Source organism: Mustela putorius, unplaced genomic scaffold, assembly GCF_011764305.1.
Source record: "Mustela putorius furo isolate JIRA1106 unplaced genomic scaffold, ASM1176430v1.1 tig00000275_pilon_pilon_pilon, whole genome shotgun sequence".
NCBI lineage: Eukaryota > Metazoa > Chordata > Mammalia > Carnivora > Mustelidae > Mustela > Mustela putorius.
The window spans coordinates 7672302-7691339 of NW_025421341.1; the positions used below are offsets into that span (position 1 = coordinate 7672302).

General features: G+C 44.9%; 1 protein-coding gene across 1 annotated transcript in view; it reads left to right on the forward strand.

Annotated features, from left to right (window-relative positions):
* The window catches only part of CDK15 (cyclin dependent kinase 15), an 81844-nt gene that overhangs the window by 44946 nt on the left and 17860 nt on the right, over window positions 1–19038 (forward strand). Inside the window, exons 10-11 of the mRNA XM_004764172.3 lie at window positions 1234–1297; window positions 15430–15478. Of these exons, the coding sequence (XP_004764229.1) occupies window positions 1234–1297; window positions 15430–15478 (113 nt within the window). The remainder of the gene's footprint in view (window positions 1–1233; window positions 1298–15429; window positions 15479–19038) is intronic.

Genomic DNA, 19038 nt, shown 5'->3' on the forward strand with positions numbered 1-19038 from the left:
ACTCATGGAAAAAGCACCTTTTCACATCTGAAGTGTTTTGACTTTGTACTCCTAAAGACTTTTATTTCATACTACTTGCAAACTGGAGCTTCCCTTTGGTAATCCAAAACATAAGTAAGCTCTTTTCCAAGTGATGTTGTTATTTTTACAGTCTACCAGTTAAAAGCCAAATACCATATTCCAAGCTTCCAGGTCACCAAGAGAACAAGATGAGATGAATTTGGTAGGAAGGATTAGGATTAGGTTTAGGATCATTTTCAGCTAACATTCCACTGTGTAAGGGTCCGTAATCTGAATCCTTTTTAATCTGAGCACATTGGGGAATAGCTGAATGTTCATGCTGAGGCATAATTCAGGCTACATTCGTGTGTGTGTGTGTGTGTGTGTGTGTGTTTGTGTGTGTTTATTTCATCTAGTGTAAGGCAGAGGGACAGTCATTCCTGCCTCTGTAGATCCCAAATCCCAAAATAGCACCCTGTTATATGGTGGCCATGCCTTAGAGATTTAGTGATGGGACTATGACTTTAAGCAAGGCTATATGATCTGCCTCAGAATAACAAGTAAGTTAGTGGAGACACAGGATCGGGACCGATATTTGGGTCCTTTTGAGAAACAGAACCAGTAGGATATATAGAGATGCTTAAGAGGAGATTTATTATGGGAATTGGTTCTGGCGATTATGGAGGCTGAGGTCTGCTGTCTGTAAGACAGAGGACCAGTGTAATTCAGTCTAAGGGGACAATGGTGTCCAGAGTCTGAAGGCCAAAGAACCAGCAGCTCCCATGTCTGAGAGCAGGAGAAGATGGATGTCCCAGCTCAAAGAGACAAGGGATTTGCCTTCCTTCCACATTTTTGTCCTATCTGAGCCCTCAGTCAGTTGGGTGATGTCCACCCACACTGGAGAGGGCGTATTTCTCTACTCAGTCTACCGATTCAAATACTAATCTCTTCCAGAAACATCCCCATAAACACACCCCAAAATAATATTTTACTAGCTATCTGGGCATCCCTCTTCCCAGTCAAGTTGGCACTTAAAGCTAACCATCACAGGACTTTAAGAATACACTGCAGTTTTGTCTATGAAGTTACGAATGTAGGGAACACTGAAGTTTCTTTCATATGTGTTTCAGCTGGCATAATGTGATGTATAAAATGAATTCTTCCCTACTCCTCCCAGTCTGTCCTTCATGTCTCCCTCCTCATCTTTCGTTGTCTTTCTTTGGCTTTACATAGGTGTTGGGAGTCCCTACAGAGGATACTTGGCCTGGAGTTTCCAAACTACCTAACTACAATCCAGGTAATACCAATTTGAGCTTCTGAGTGCTCTGAAAATTAACAATGTGGGAAGCATTTGCTACACAGACACGGTGCCCTTCTTTTATTGTTAACTCAACAGTGAAGATAGGTAGATGAATTTTTAGATTCATATATTCCCTGCTAATCCTTTTATAAGAAGGACACTGAAATAGTAGTTAGGGTTAGATCAGTTCTCCAACTCTGTACAATCAGTAGCAAGCTGCATAATAATTTGGAATAACTATCACTGTGGATTCTGCCTTGATTTCCAGATATCCGCTGGCTCAAAAGAAATCAAAAGATGGTCCCATTTTTGAGTCCCATAACTCTTACTGACTTTATTTGCTAGGTTATTATACCTCATAAACTCTAAAAAGAAAGCTGATACAACAGAGGGCAAGTCAAGCCTCATTAGACCTAGGACAGGACAGGTAAGATGTCTCTAGATTACTGAAGAGTTCATCCATTGTTTCTGGACCTAACACTTGGTCATTCTCATCACCCATTTGATCCTTCAAGGCTGGATCCTGGGAATGGACTTGGAAGTGTTAGAAGTGTTGCCCATGGGGGAAGTCTTTGAGGAATGGTCCCAAGGCCATGTCAGAGAGACCAGATAACCCAGCAGTGACTTCAAGGATGTTGAGACAGAAGGAAAGAGATAAGCAGTGAGCTGTTCGATGAAGGACTATATGAGAGGCTGAGGAGGCAAGTGACGACCACACCAAAGATGGAGTCTTGCTGCAGGTTTAAAGGGGAGGTAGATGTGTACAGATAAGGACCAGATTGGGGTGATTATCACTCAAGTCAGATTTTCTAGCCTTTATATTCTCATACTGACCCATCACTAAATATGGACTTTCCCCAAACTGTTGTCATGGCTAACTTTGGTATGAGATTATCCTAGAAGGTCTCATGAGAGCAAGAATTATAGGGAGATTAAAAAGGCAGTTAAAGAGGATAACAAAAGAGATAAGAGGCCAAGGATTTTTTTTTCTTTCTTCTTTCCTCCAGCATGAAATACTTTTGACCTTGGCTCAAAGAGCTATACATTGAACTCATCAGGATTATGAAAACCCTACAGCAAGCTTAGGTCATTTCAGCTGCCTTATGAATGTTCATACTCATTGCTAAAGAGCCACAGGGTCATTTACAAATAGTTTACCATTTCTAAGTATTTTGTTTGAGTGTAGCCCCTGAGAAAAATGCCACTCTGGCCACAAGGCTTGGAATAGTGTCTCTGACTTTTGGTCTGAAGCAGAAAAAAGAATAGATTTCTTGTGGTCTCTCTGTGATAGTTCTATCTCCAGTTGCCATGGTCTCTAGGAGGACCTGGTTCTATTTTCCCACCCTGCCTGTCTATACCTCTCCCTACCCACCCTCCTCTCCAGGTGAAAATAGATCCCCTCAGCTTCCTACCAGGATGCAAGCGGAAGTTTAGGGTCACAGATGGGTTGGAAAAAAACAATTTAGATGTTGTCAATACAAATCTGCCTTGGGGAGCATAGGCTTTTCCTCCAGACTTCAAACGTTTAGGTTTCAGGTCGGTTCAGGCAAATAAGCAGTGATCCTTAACAGAGAATGCCTTGGTGAGAACAATAATGATAGAAACTTGTTCAAAACATTTCCCTGCCAGATTCTGTGCTAAATAAGATAACTGGGTCCCAATAAAACAGCGAGAAATATGTTGCATTTTTCATTTTGCTGTCATTTCAAAGTAATGTGCAATTTTTTATTTATGAAGAGAATTCTCCAGGCCCAACATCAATAGAGTTCACACTTTGCATTGTTTTTCTAGTAGGGAATCAATTTAATTCAAATAAGTCCAAAAAATTTGAACACCTACTATCTGCCAGGTGCTATATTACATGTTGGGTCTGCGCAGACGAATCTGGTACGTTCTTGGAGCGCTGAGACTTGGATTTGTACACATTCATCCACACTCTTCCACCAGCTCCCCTAACTGGGGGCAGAGGGGTGATCATTCATGAGCCTCGCTTCCATGGGCTTGGGGCCAAGCTAAGCTTATGGAAGAAAGGGAGTGGTAATCCTTCCTCAACTGCAGTGAAGATGTCTAACTCTGTATCTGTAAATCTTAAAATTCCAGCATATCTTTAGCATGGCGTCAGTACCACTGATAAGTCAATCATAAGGACTATGTTTTAAGAAGGGCCATCAGGCCATCATCTGTGTTCTGGGACCATCCCCTATGTCAGCCGCAACTTCCCTTTGAGCAACTCCTCTCTCACCTCCCATCACGGAGCTACCGCTGCTGCTTCCACACTTGAACTCCAGGGGTTAAGAGAAAAGAAGAGGGCATGGGAGCCAGAAAAATATCACAGGGGAGAACAGTTAACGCCATTCTAGATGAGACTTCCATTCCTTTCCTTTTCATTCAGTAGCCGTGAGAATTCCCAAACTTCGACTTGAGCCATATTCTAATTTGAGGGAGCCAAGAGCTCAAAACTTGGGAAAACCATTCAATGTCCATCTAGGCCTACTCTACCCTTTCCCAGACCTTGTCTGTACTATGTCTAGGAGGGGAACACGGTTTCTGTTTGGACGGGCTTAAAAAAACACCTGGTGCTGACCCTCCTGGACAGGTTCCTCTGGCCAATCACCTGTTTTCTTGGGGCACTGAGGAGCAGGGTTGTGGTTTTTCTGGCCATCAATTCAGATTCTTGTGCCTGATTAAATGTGGGAAAGGGAAAAGAGGTCTACAGTTTTGGACACTAGACTATTTTCTTTCTTTCTTTTTTTCTTTCTTTCTTTCTTTCTTTCTTTCTTTCTTTCTTTCTTTCTTTCTTTCCTTCCTTCCTTCCTTCCTTCCTTCCTTCCCTCTTTCCTCCCGCCCTCCCCCATTTTAAGCAAGCTGCCTGAGAACTCTGTGTCCTCTACTTCAAAGGGCCAGTTGTCTTATTTTGATGTGGGCAGATTGAGAAGTAGGCTTTGAAAAGTAGGCTTTTTTTTGTTTAATCTTTTCTCCTGGGATAGCTTTCAGAGCAATATATCCAAGTGTCAGTGAGGGGGTTCTGACGAGCACCGATTCCCAGACTCTCAGCAGGATCATTCTCTAACAGAAATATAAAAGTGAAATATTAAAAACCCTGGAACGTGAACTCCATCTGCATGGTAGCCAGTGGCTTGCCTGCTCGCACCATGGGAAAAAAAGATCTTGAAAAAAGAGGGAGGAGAAAAAAAGTGCTTTGAGTACGAGGTTTACAGGTTTAGTAGAGCATAGTAACATCCCCTCAAAGAAGTGGGTGTTGTTCTGTGACCCCCCAAAATGCTCTGCCTTTGACTCAGCCGCCAGAACACTCACCCTCCCCCCCCACAAAACACCCCCTTTTCACATGCTAACTGAGGCGCCTGTGATTGGCTGAACAATAAACTGGTCACACTTGCTAAAGGCCTGCCATCTTTCACACAATTAGCCAAGACACATTAATCAAACTGGAGGTGAACAGGGGCTGCGCTGGCCTCCAGCCGGGGGAGGGGTGGCGGTGTGCGTTTTGGTGATCCTTAGTAGGAGTCCATAGGAAGCAATAATAAACAGCAACATTGCTGGAGAGGATTCTACCACCAGAAAGTCTGGAAAGGGTAAAGTCCCGATTGATGCCCTATCGGGGATGTACTAGGTTTACGGCAGAGAGGATCCCAGAAGCTTAAAGCAAACTGGATATTGGTCTTGGCTGAAATCTGCTCACAAAAGACACTAGTGTGAATTTAAAGGGTGAACCCATAGAGACATTTTACAAAGTTCCCTGGCCCTCTTAGCTTTCTCTCCCCCCACCTGCACCCCGCAAAATGCACTCAGGAGCCCCTCCCCTTTTGAGCCTCAAGCACTTTGAATCCCACTAAAACCAACAGGAATAACACATATATAAGGAATGGAGAACCATTTAGAATCCATTAAGAGAAAGTATTAATCCTCATGGGATTGGACCTAAACTAAGTATTTGGAGGACAGAGACAACAGTTCATTTGGGAAGAAGAAAAAAAAAAAAAAATTAAGCTAACCTTTCTACTTTCAGTGGTAGAATCTTCCTTCTTTTCTTTTCCAAATTCTCTTTAAATAGATTTTCCAATGGCAATATAAAGCTAATAAGATCATACCTTAGAGACTAGTTTGCTACAGAATCATGTAAGGCTTTTCGGAGTAACAGCTAAATATTTAGACGTTTCTCAGTGCGAGTAAACGGAGCCCTTATTCCTCTGGAGGTTGTCCAGTCACCATCTCATTAGATGCAAAGATTCTGTGGATAAAGAAGAACTTTTTTTTTTTTTTTGGTGCCCACATGATTGCAGCCCAGTTGTGGGTTTTAACGTGTCATTGATTGTCTCATCCAACTCCTTCTGCTCCAATGAAAGGGTCTGCCGTGGCTGTTTGCTTCCTTAAACACGGATTTTGAAAGGGCTCATGCTGTGTGAGCTCCAATCCTAGCATTAATGGACTGCTGGGTTCATTTCACTACACTCAAAAGCACGAAGTTTAAATCCCTCTCAATTCCATTTGAGGCACCAGAAGACTTTATCCTTCTCCACTAATGGTTCCAAGTTTACATCGAGATACTGGGGGTCAAGGACAGGAGAGGATTTAGAAATAACAGAGCATGACACTAGTCAATGCATTTGCCAAATTGGCAATTAGGTCCTGATGTGCGAGCAAAGCATTTCGTTCCTGTCTCTTTGATGCTCGTTCCCATTAAGAAGGGAACAGAGTCTGCAGAGGCCTTCAAACTTTTAAAGAAATATCTGCTGAAAATCATGCCTGATTTGTGACATGAGCTCAGCAGCAGGAAACATCCGGGATTATCCTGGTTCTTTCAGCCCCGGGAAAGAACGATGCGCACGGAAAGATTCTCCACTGGAGGAACTTAGTGGAAATCAAAAGGCAGAAAAGCAGCACTAAAAGCTCTGTGGGGACCCAAAATCAGATGTACTAGAAACCAGAGGCAAACGGCTCCTGGGGACGCCCAGTCATCTTGAGGACGCCTGCTTTTTCAACCTCTGACCACCAGGTGGAAGCAAAAAATAAGAGGCGTGGAATACAGACAGAACATTCTAGCCATCTCCCCTTACACCTGGAATGTTTTCTTTTGACCTGAAATCCAGTGCGAGAGCTTCTCTTCATCTGACACCACTGTGGGACAGATGATGACCGCAATCTAAAATGATGCTTGTCTCTATTGGGAAGGCAAAGAGCCACCACGCTTTGGGCTCCAAGGCTTGTGAGCCGGGCTTTGTGTGGTTGCGGCGAACACAAGGTAAGGCAGTATCTGCTGCGTCCCGTGAGCGGTTAGCCAAGGGGGTTATTCATGGGCTCAAACGGGGGAAACTACTGCTAAGAGAGGTTTTACTTATAGACATCAGCACCTCACAAAATGGAAGTCCAAGCCCCACCTATTACCACCTGGGGCACTTGAAGAAGTTCCCTCATCTGCAAAATGGGAACAATCCTGTCCTTTTCAAAGTGTTCCACGCACCGGGCACAGAACACACGTTAACTGCTACTTCTCGGTACTGCCTGCCTGGGCCGTGCCGCTGAGGAGCGCTGTGTTAGGCACAAGGAAGCGGGTTTTCTCGCAGGTCCCCAGAGGCATTTCCTAGCTTGCAGAGGAGCCAGTCCGCATCCAGACTGGTTCTCTTCCCATCAGCCACGCCGCATCCCTCTGCCTCATTTTGCAGGGTCGTTCTGATAAAGAAATGAAATTAACTGGACCTTATCTGCCATGGTTCCTAAGTTCTAGTAGGTGCACACAGTAAGTTAGTTCTCATTGTTTTACTCAGTGAGGAAGTTCCTTCCCTGCTTCGGTGACCTGCCAGGGTTCAGACTCAGCGCAGGTGTGTGAGAATTGAAGTTATACCTTCTTCTTCTTCTTTTCTTTTCTTTTTTTTTAAGATTTATTGATTTATTTGAGAGAGAGCATGAGAAGAGGTGGGGGAGGGTCAGATGGAGAGAATCTTCCAGCAGACTCCCTGCTGAATGAGGCACTCCATCTCCCCACCCATGAGATCATGACCTGAGCAGAAACCAGTGGGACGTTTAACCGACTGAGGCACCCAGGTGCCCCGTGAAGCTATGCCTGTTTTTAATGTTTAGCTCCCCTGGAATTTTTAACTTCCCTCTAGGTGTTAGGCATACCTCTCTGTGCCAGAACTGACCTCTGTGTTTGCTGGCTTGGGCCTCAACCGTGCCTGAATTCTAAGTCCCTAAGAGCTGACCCTCAGTTTCCAAATTTCTACCCAAGCCAGTGTGGGCACCTGTTAAGGCTCTCTCTTCTGGTGAAGGCTCCATTCTGCACCCCCACACACACACTTAAAATGCTGTGAGAAGCCTGCCCACTATGACATGGGCTGTTCCCTGGCAGAACCCTCAGTGTCTGCAGGTGGCCAGTAAAAGTACTGCATCACAGAAGACATCAGTGTTCCCTTTGTTGACTTCACCCCAAGCCTCTGATGGTAGAAAGAGGGCGAAGGATGTCTGCCGAGCAACCCTGACCACTTGTAGGGTTTCTAGTAATTTATACGTGCCCCCTAAGAGGCACATAGTCATGAGTCAATACATACTCGTTCACTGAAATCAGTGACCAGGAGGTAGAAAACGTGCAAGTCTACCCCGAATCACACCCTCTAGTCTCTAATAATCCTCGTTCTGCCCACTTGGCCAAGAAAGTATATATAAGTTATTAGCCACCTTATTTCCGGATAATAATAACTACTGTTTATTGAGCTCTAGCTCAAGTTGGGTACCTTACCTACATTATTTTACTTTGATTCACACAGCCTTATCGGTTAGGGGCAGTGTTGTCATTCCTACTTCACAGATGAGAGAACCGAGGCTCAGGAAGGTATGTGTCTGGCCTCGGGTCACCTAGCCAGGAAGGGAGAGCTCAGAATGGCTAGAGCTGTTGGAGTTCAAGGTGATGTGCACAGCTGTATTCCACCTTGCTTTCCAGCTACTGAAGGGCAAATATGATGCTATAGTAATAAAACAAAGCCCTAGAGTGGGAGGCAGCTAAAAATGAACACTCCAAGTTCATTTCCAAATGATTCTGTCCTTCTAACTAGACTTGGTTTTAGAGTCTGTAAGCTTGGTGACATGTTTTTGGAATGCAATGTGAGTGGAGTCCCCATCCTGGGACCCAGGCAGCCCTGGCTTACCAGAGCTACCCTGTGAACCCTGATTGGGCTCATTACCACTGCACTACTGCAAGGCTGCGGAAAGCCCCCCGGGGAGTTACTATTAACATCTTTATTAACCCGTCCCCTAATCAGTCAGTGAAATTAATTTAGATACACAGCCTACTTTGATCTTCATTAATAGTTTCTTCTAGTTTCTACATTTATTTTTAGTTTTCTCATCTTTAATTTATTTGGTGGCAGTTATTAGTTTTTATTGAGGAGGACTAGATGATCTTAAAGTAGTTAAGATTAGGAAAAATTGCAAATGAGGAAAAGCAGGTAAAAAAAGATTTTTTTTGTTTTAAGTAAAACCCTGCCCTATTCCTTTTCAGCTAAAGAAAAGGAGCCTTAAGATTCCAAACATCATGGAAATGGCTCTACCTGTAGGCCCCTCCCCCACGTTCACGGCCAGGGTCTTGTCCCACCCATCTCTGTAAGACATAAAGCAAGACCCACAAGTAGGCTTTCTTGTGGTAGGTTTACCTTTTAAGGATAAAGTTTAGTAAATTTATTTCACTTTTATTTTGTATCCAAGCATCAATTTTTCATTCATTTAACAAATATTTACGAATGCTAGGTGCTAGGGACTAGGAGATTAAAAAATAAATAAGACATCGAGGGGCACCCGGGTGGCTCGGAAGTTAAGCAGCCAGAGTCTGGGACCGAGCCCCGAGTGGGGCTCCCTGCTCAGCAGGAAGCCTGCTTCTCCCTCTCCCGTTCCCCCTACTTGTGTGTTCCCTCTCTCACTGTGTCTCTCTCTGTCAAATGAATAAATAAAATCTTGAAGACAAATAAATAAATAAGACATTGATACCTGCCCTCAAAGAATGCAGTCTGGAGGGGAAAACTATAAATAATACAACTTGGAAAGTATTATTATAGCAGCATCCCTTGGGGGCCTCTGGGAACACAAGAAAAAAGCCCCCTTAGTTTGGGGAATCTAGGGACTGTTTGAGAGAGACAGCTGGGTCTCAAATATGACTAAGTGGGCTTTCTCCAGGTGAGCAAGAGAGGAAAGACATTCCAGACAAAGGAACTTGACCCAAAGAAACAAGAAAGCAGGCTTATTTGACATTATACCAAGCAGGTAAAACTGCTCAAGGAAGCTAGAATGTTAGCTTTGTGGTGGTCCATTGCTGGAGATTAACCTGGAAGTATAGATGGGGACCAGACTGGGAAGTACTTTGTAGTCAGCCAAGGATTTGGACTTTGACCAATAAGCAAAGAAAAGGCATTGGATAATTTTTAACAAGGAAGTGATATGGCAGGATTTAAATTAAAAATTGCTTGAAATACTATATGTAGAATTAAACTGGCGGTGTATCCGAACCCAAGTCCATCTGCCTGATGCACAACACAGTCCATCCCTACACCAGCAGGTGCGCAAGGAGATCAGATGCAATGTGGCCATGATTGAGATTCTAGAAGGCAAATACTAAGTCTCAGCTAGAGCAGTGGTGACGGAGAAGGAACGGAGGGGGCAGCTCTAAAGAACATGTAGGTAGTAGAGTCAAGGGGATTTGAGTTGTGAGGGAGAAACCAATGGATCTCCAGCGGGTGACTGGGCGGTCCATTCACTGGCACAGGAAAGAAATGGGGAAGGAACTGTGGGGAAAGTGGTGAGTAGAGATTGGAACATTTTGCGATCACAGTATCTATGGGATAGCTAAATGAACATATCTAAAAAGCAGTCAGAAATACAAGCCCATGATTTTAAGAGTCCAGTGTAAAAATACAAAATTGGAAGTAATTGATTAAAGAGGTATTTGAAACTCCAGTGTGCATTCAGTAATCCAAGGGAGAATGAGAAGAGAAAGAAGACTAGGCTAGAACCCTGGGGCCCCAGTCTTGAGGGGTCAGGCAGAGGGAAAGGGGGTGTTTGGGGAATGAGAAGGAAGAGCCAGAGGGGCTGGAGAAGACCAGGAGATGACAGTAATCACAATACCATGAAAATCATAGGGCCATAAGCTCGTCGGGGACAGGCAATACCATGTCTGCGTCAGCGCAGTGCTGAGCACACCGAATGACCCTTAAATAGTGGTGGCAGCCATAGGGAAGTGGTAAATAATATCCCCTGATTCATCATGAAACACCATACACACCAGGTGACATGATCAGGCTTTAGCTCGGGGCACCTGGCCGGTTCAGTCTGTAGAGTGCCTGACTCTTGATCTCAGGGTTGTAAGTTTGAGCCCTACGTTGGGTGTAGAGATTACATCATAAAATCTTCAAAAAAAAAAAAAAAGCTGTAGCTCAAACATCATTTGTGGGGGTGGACCGGACGTTAAACATGGTACTCCCCCAACCTCCCGCCCTAGGGAGAGGAGCGAGAGCCTTCTGATTATGCTCGGTCCCTTTGCTTTCTGCACCCACCAGGAGCAAGGCGTGGCCTCCCCTTCCTTTGCAAAGACTATTACCTTAGCCAGAGGCTGCAGAGGCTGGAATCTTTTCTTAGAATCCACAGGAAGTTTTGAGGCAGGGTTAGAAAAGCGATAAGCTACTAATGGGAGTTGGGGCACCAGGTTCAGATGCCGAGGAGCGTACTTCCTCAGAGCACCAGCTTTCTGCATCCTGTTGATGACAGCCAAAAAGTCTACAGCCTAGGTAAGCACCAGAAGGGCCATGCTTAGGCTCCTTGAGTCAAAGATTACGGGAGTCATCAGTGGCTGTGAGGGCGTGAGTGTGGTTAAGGAGGGGAGGTGGGGTTAGGAAAAGAGCTACAGATTTTTGCAATGAGGTTTTAAAGTTATTGCTTGAGGCTAACAACATTATCAACTATTTAAATGTATGGTATCTCAAGAATGCATTGTATTTGGGATATTCCAGAGGTGTCGTTCAGTAGGCTGCGTTATAAGATAACCTTAGGGCACTGTGGTAAGATTATGGAAACCAGAAAATGTTTTACCTTGAGCGAAACCTCAACAGGGTGCTGGTGATGGTTTATCAGTCAACCAGCAAATCTCTGTTGACTTGGATCTGTTGTAAATGAGCTTTCTTATTTCACTTGTGAATTAGGACTTGGGGGGAAAGGTGGTGTTTTAGTATGGGAGCAACATTCTGCCCTCATTTTAATTTAATTCCATTTGGTTCGGAAATTACTATGTTCGGCTTTTTAAGTTTCCTTTTGCAACTTACTTCGCCATTCCTACTTCAAATTCCAATTGAATTCAAATGAGAACTCCTTTAAAAAGAAAGGCAGTAGGAGGAGATGGAGAAAAATTTGGTCTGTGGATTCACCGTCATTTTTGGAAAGAGGAGGGAAATAAGCTACCGAGAGCCCCGTTCTTTTAGCGGCTCCTGAAGCCAGAAAAACAAACACCTCTTGAAACGGTGCTGTGCAAAATGCCTATCTGTCGATCATTCTCTCATTGATCTCTTGCAGTTTAACTACCGGGAAAAATCAATGGGAGAGAGGCAAGGTCATCCAGCATGAGGTTATCTGCATGTGAGCGGGAGGGTAGACCACAGTCACGAACAGTGACCTGACTATGCCCTGGGCCCATCAACCCCTCCATCTGCTCTAATGTAGCTACAAAACACATGGGAGAAGAGAGTCAGGCACAGTCTGGCAAGACCTGGAACCTCAAGTTCAATGTCGTTAATTTGCCTCCTGGGATGACTCGTCCAGGTCACCCTTTCATTGCAGCATTTCTGAGGACTGATCTTTCCCCTGTCATGCTTCCTCGTTCCCCTCCTTGGAAACAGAAGTCTGCATCAGACGCTACGTTCTGCCATTTTGATATACATTGATTAGTTATATTTTCACAACTAGCTCACTTGAGGCAACAAGCCTCAGAGAAGGGTGGGGGAGTCACTGATGAGGGGTCGACCCCACCCTTCTTGCACACCAGCACCTTCTGCCTCACTGGGCGCCACACCAGGAACATCTGGAGATTAGGAAGAACAATAATGACAACCGCAATGACAGCAATGCTGGGCTGTCCACACGCGCACTGGATCACACTCTGTGGGGTGAAGCTTGGCGTTCCTTTCAGGCCAGAACTTCTCCCAGGTGATGCTAACATGCAGCGTGGCTTGAGAAACACGGAGTTAGACCCTCCTACCTCTCCAGGATGAGAGATGAAGAAAAGGAAAAGGACTAAGATGAACATTTGTCGAGCCCCTCCTCCTCTATTGCCAAGTGCCTCATCTTATCTCGTCCTCCCAAGTAACTGGAAAGTTATTCCCATTTTACAGATTTGGAAACTTCTGCGTTACTAAACCAGAGACGTTAATTTCCCCCAAATCTCAGAGCTCACAAGTGACAGAAGGGAGATACACAGCTAAAAAGCACACCTCGGACCCACACTGAAGACTCAGGAGAAATCAGGTGGGGCATGTAAGAACTAGGGCTCGGAGCGCGTTAGAGTTTCAGGGCCATGAAATGGCGAGTTATTGAAGGAGAAGCATTAGGCAGAAACACCTGAGAGGAGAGAGGAAAATGTGGTCCGTCGGACCAGAGAAGAGGCAGAAAGAAAAGAGGCAAACGGTGAGGGAATACCAACGTGACCCTTACCGCCCTGATGCTAACACGAACTCAGTGGAGCAGGAACTATCATCATCCCTCTTCTGTAGACGGGATGTGAGGCCCCGAGGCTTCTGGAAGGTGAGACAACAACACCCCCAGGTTACACAGCCGGTGAGGGCCATGCTACGTTCTTAAAACCCAGCTCCAGAGTCCTAACCATGGGCTTTCGGTTGCCCACCATTTCTCAAAGGAAGAAAAAGAAGAGTAGGAATGGTTTTGTTTTGTGCTCAGAGGCAGGCCCTTAACATTCATCATCTGACAAATCCCAATGAATTCAACGAATCACTTTGTCCTTGAGAGGCGAATATGACCTCCAGCTTGGGTTAAGGGAGCCGGCTGGTGATGGTTAAACCACCGTGCTTGAGGGCGCAGCGAAGCAGCTGCTGCAGTTGCAAACCCGAGGTGCTGTCTTTGAGTCCGGACTCAGCCAATTCCAAATCCACGTTCTGCAAGAACAATGCAAAAGTTGGAAAGAGTTCTAAAATACCAAAGGCCCCCAAAACACAGAGCAACGGGCTCTAGGCAGGGAAAAACAAAACACGGGAGAGCACGGAAATGGATTTCATTATGTTGACTGGAAATTGGTTTATGACTGAATGAGAAAATATTTTAATTTTGTTTGGCCAGGAAGGAACCGTAAACAGGCAGCAGAAAGTGGTTCGGAAATAAACATTCTAAACAGATACCAGATATTCTTACCTAGTTTTACTGGTTATTTAAATTTAGGCGCAATCGTCTAGAGGGAGGATGAAGAAGCTGTATATACAAGCTCTTCCCTCCGTGCCTACGTGGGACTAGGAAACCACCAGCAGAGAGGCTCTCATTTGATTACACTTGACCTTGAAAACTCCGCTGAAATCACTTTCTTTGATCACTCATTTCACGCTACAAGTCTTGGCACTATAAATTCTAGTTTTAATTGAACTTACTTTCAAAGTTACAAAATAATGTGTTTTTTATTAAAAAAATAAATTTAAGAAAATAAGCCTAGAAGTAAAGGGGTAAGCCCCAGAACCACTATCCCTATCAGATGGATAGTCTTCCAGCTCTTTTTTTTTTTAATGCATATACAGACAGAAATACACCAGTATTATCAAAATCATTTTTTTGCCCAACTACAATTACGTTCTTGGTTGGATAAACCAGATAAATAATCTATCCTATTCCTATTGGAGCTGGAAGAAGACATCTTTTAAAGACAAAACACATACATTTCAGGCCCAAGAAAAGTGTAAAGCATACATATTATTTTATTTTATTTTCATGCATATGAAAATAAATGCGAGTTAAAATAATCTTTTCTCGATTTAGAGCAGGAAATAGAGGAATCTGATACGGAACATCCTCTTATAACGCTAGAGCTCCCCTTATCACCTTTACATAGAATAAGTGTTCAGTTAGTACTTCTTGAATGAATGAGAAATTGTCCCTTTTTATGGTAGTTTTATTTGGGGTTAAATAGTGTCAATACCAAGAATAACAGAGACAGACACATTCACACGCAAACGTTGTAAAGAGTGTGGCAAAGGAAAGGACAAATCTTTTCATCATCCATTTTGGATTATTCAAGCCAGAATTCACTTCCATTTTTACTGCAAGTGACATAAAATTAGCCCCATTCCTTTCTCACCATGTTGAGCCTTTGAGACAACCCCACCGTTCATCACCCGACTTTTCACATGTGTTGTGTGCGCACATGCGTGCTTTGTTCTCTAATGAATTGTGGGCTCTGCAAGGGGACGGGGTTCTGTTGGTTTCTTTCTTAGTCTCCCAGGCGCTTGGTACACATTCGGCGCACAGTAGGTGTTCAATAGATGTGTTTTGACTTGAGTGAATCTCGTGACTGTGTGAGTTTGCTAGGGCTGCCGTGACAAAGGACCACAGTCTGAGTGGCTTAAGCCACAGAAATTTGTTGTCTCACCGTGCTGGAGGCTAGATAGCTCTGAAGTTGAGGAATTGGCAGGATTGTTCCCTTCTGAGAGGGCACTGAGGGAAGCATCTGTTCGGGGCCTCTCTCCTTGGCTTGTGGACGGCTGTCTTCTCCTCGGGTCCTTTTGTGTCGTTTCTCTCATATGTATCTGTCTCTGTGTTCAAATCTTCCCTTTTTTTAAGAAGACACCAGTCACAGTAGATTAGGGCCCACACCTATGACCTCATCTTAACTAATTACAACTGCAATGACCTAGTTCCGTATAAGGTCAGATTCTGAGGTACCTTGATGTATCAGTTTTAGGGGGACACAATTCAACCCATAATAGTGACCTTCCACAGAATCATGAAAACTCAGTGTGTTCACTCTGCCCACCTGAAGCCTGAACTCTCTTTGTTCAAGCTGAGAAGAACGAGCAGAATTTTGATAATATTTTGGCAATAGGATTTTAGGGTTGTTTCTGGTTTCTAACGTGTCTGTGTATGCTTTCCAGAATGGTTCCCACTGCCGAAGCCTCGACGCCTTCAGATTGTCTGGGACAGGTAAGCACCACCTGGGAAAGCCTCTTTCAAGCAGGGCCTCAACCTCCTGACCCTCAGTCCACCAAACACGCAGCCCCTGAGCACCTGATCTCTGGAGGCCTACAGGGCCCGGAAGATGCCTCCGGGAGAGCCAGCCACCTGTGAGTGTGTCCGTCTTTCTCTATGAACCATTTTACTTTCAGTGAGTTTGGTCATTAAAATTGTTTTGTGCCCCTCGACCATGTCCGAGGCCCTGAGAATGAGGGAATGTTGGCCTGCAAGAAAACCTAGTGGGTTTATTATTCTCCGACACAGAGAAACCAAATAACATCATTGAGTGGCTATTGGAGGGGGGGGGCAACTTGATTCATGGAGGTCATGCTTTCCCAGGCCCTCTCCACGCAGTCTCGGCTCAGACCAGGGCAGACTTTTATTACCAGCTTTCAACAAATCCCTAGTTTCTTTTACAAAGTAAAACAGATAATAGAGACATTCCCGGAATAGTTAGCTAACTAAGCCGTGCCAGGCAACCTCAGGGCTAAGAAGAACTCAGTGTTTTCGGACAATGACCAATTACAATAACCAGTATTATTTGATCTGAGAGTAATTAGCGGAGGCTCTGTTCTTTTTGCTTCAGTGAGGAGGCAAAAAGGGCAGTGAGGAAAACGTCAGAGAAGGGGAAACAGCTCGAATGTCAAAGAAAAACACGCTCGCGCAGGTGGGGAGAGGGGAAGAGATCCTAACTGAATGTTTGTATGTCGTCCTTCCCTGAAAATGTGGTAGGGTTCAACCCAACTGAATTTTATTTGATTTTTTTTCATGCTTACTGTTCTTGTGCTAAAAAAAAAAAAAAAAAAAAAAGCCTCCATGGAGAGTGAATATCAGAGCCCAGAGAGGTCAGAACATAGAGCTGCAGGCTACCGAGGACCTCTTGTTGGGAGGGACAGGTCTCCTCGGCAGGGCTCTGCTCATGTCTGAGGGCTCACCGTGTCGCCTGAAACCCCTCCAGGTTTCGGAGACAGGTTCCCCAGAACCAGAACTGCTATTTACCCTTTCATGCAAGATGTGCAAACTTTCTCTTGTCGGCACAGTCAGGCTCCCCATCACCCCGCTAGAGACGTTTGGATTTTAGCCCCACTCTAGGACTTTCTTCCATTTCACTATTGGTTTCCAAAATAAACGGTGACTCCAAACCTGCTAACCACATTACTACCCTGCGCGGCTGCTGTGGGCACTGCTGCATGGGCCGAAGAACATTCCAGAGCCTCCTGCTATCACTACACCAGCCCTTCCTCCTGGGCTGAGCAGGACTTGGATTCCCTGAGTATTCATCCTTCTACCTTCTCTGACCACACACAAGACCCACCACCTCTGCCTCATCCCAGCTCAAGCTTTGCTTTATCTCAAGCTTCTGGTTTCTCTTTGCTCACATCTTCAAACCAAGGAGAATGTCTAGGGACGTGCCACCTGATACAGTGGCCACTAGCCACATGCGGCTCTTTAAATTTAAAGTGATTAAAATTAAATTTTGATCTTAGTTGCTTGGCTGCACTTGTCACATTTCAAGGGTCCAACAGCCACATGTGAGTAGTGGTTAACATATCAGAGGGGGCAGAACTAGCGCATTTGCATCGTCACGGAAGGTTCTGTTGGACAGCACTGGTCTAGATGACCCCGTGAGAAAATTCTTGGCTCTGAGAAGGACTTGGGGGTTCAACCAAGGCTAGGTGGAATGTTCGTGATGCATTATTTCATTTATTCCTCACAAATCAAAGTCCTGGTTCCAAGAGGTGGAAACCGAAGTTCTAAGAAGTGACGCAACCTGGCCACGGTCACCAGACTCAGGAAGGCAGAGCCCAGACCCATCTGGTACACAGGTCTCTGTGACTTTGTCCACCGAGTCGGGTGGCAAGTGTGATGGGTAAAGAGGAGCGAAGGTAGCCCCCGCTTTCCTACAGGATTTCTGCAAGGTGCAGAAGAAGCCTGTGCGGGCCATGAATATAGCCCAGGGCACCGCCTGGGGTTGGATGGTGACCCTACAGACAAGGGCCTAGGAAGCGCACACCCACTTGTCAGATTGATTGGAAGATAACAGCTTCTTTGATGTTGTTTCTTCCCAGGGTTGGATATAGTTCTCATTGTGGGTGCCTGCTTCACCATGTCCTGAACTGGCAGCATTAAAAAAGGACCCCCCCTCTTGGAACAACAACAGAAAGGTCATTATTGGAAAACAACAACAGCAACACGATATTTGAATAATGCCTGCAGCTCAGTTAAGAGCATTGTGCCAATATTAAGTGCTTGCCTTTGATCATTTGACTACAGTTCTGTAGAATGCTAACACTAGGGGAAGCTGGTAAACACGTAACTCTGGGGACGACTCGTGCAGTTCTTCTGCAAACCTGAAATTACTTCCAAATAAAAACCAATTGAAAAAAAAAAACAAAAAAAGTGCCCACTCTATCCCTGCCCTTTTCCTCTCTCTATAGATCCAGGGGAAAACAGCAAAGAACCCAGGTGAGCTGACAATGACTGGCCTTGCACTGTAGATAGATAACGTCCTTGCCCTGGAAAGGTGAATGGCGGTAGCTGCAGTGGAGAATTTTATACTCAGAGCCAGCCTGGACTGGGAAATCAAGGTCATTGCCTCGGGCCCTGGAGAACCACCAGATTTTCGATGTGTCCTGTGATGGCCAGTGGATAGAGCGCCACACAACCACAGAGCCTCATCTTCCTTTTGTTTTATTGTTTGTGTTTCTATTCTGGACTTCCAGAAATAAGTGTGGGTGTCCTCACACCCAGCACTTCCTGCCCGATTGATTTACCATTTTAATCCTTTCTGCAACTTTTACAAGCGAGGTCTGTGACAATTCAGGTCTGCTGGAACCAATTTGTTTTCTGCGACACAGACAGGAACTCTCCCAGACTGCTGGTGGAAATGGGAATGGGTACAACTAGCTCATATGCTTAATCAGAAACTTCAACGTGTTGTACGTCCCTCAACCCCGGGATTTCATTTCTCAGGACTCATATTTAGGAAATCATTGCGCAGGCACACAAAGATTTCCCATCAAGGATGTCAGAGCATGATTTTAATGGTAGCCTCTCACCCCTCAAACCCAACAAAAAGGACACAACTCAGATAAAGGTCTGGCTATGGGGGCGCCTGGGCAGCTCAGTGGGTTGGAGCCTCTGCCTTCAGCTCAGGTCATGGTCTCAGGGTTCTGGGATCGAGCCCCACATCAGGCTCTCTGGTCCGGCTCTCTGCTCAACGGGAGCCTGCTTCCTCCTCTCTCTCTCTCTCTCTGCCTGCTTTGCCTCCTTGTGATCTCTCTCTTTCTCTCTCTCTCTCTGTGTCAAATAAGTAAAAAGTCCTTAAAAAAAAAAAAAAAAGGTCCGGCTATGAAAATTATGGAATGCCCACATAACAGAATGCCAGGCAGCTATTAATATAATATCCTAGAAGCCTATTCAAAGGCCTGGGAAGATGATGGAGATCTTCAAGTGGGAAAAGTAGGTTATAACAGCATGTAGAGTATGATCTCCCTTTCTTTGTAAAACAAAAAAATACACCCACTTAA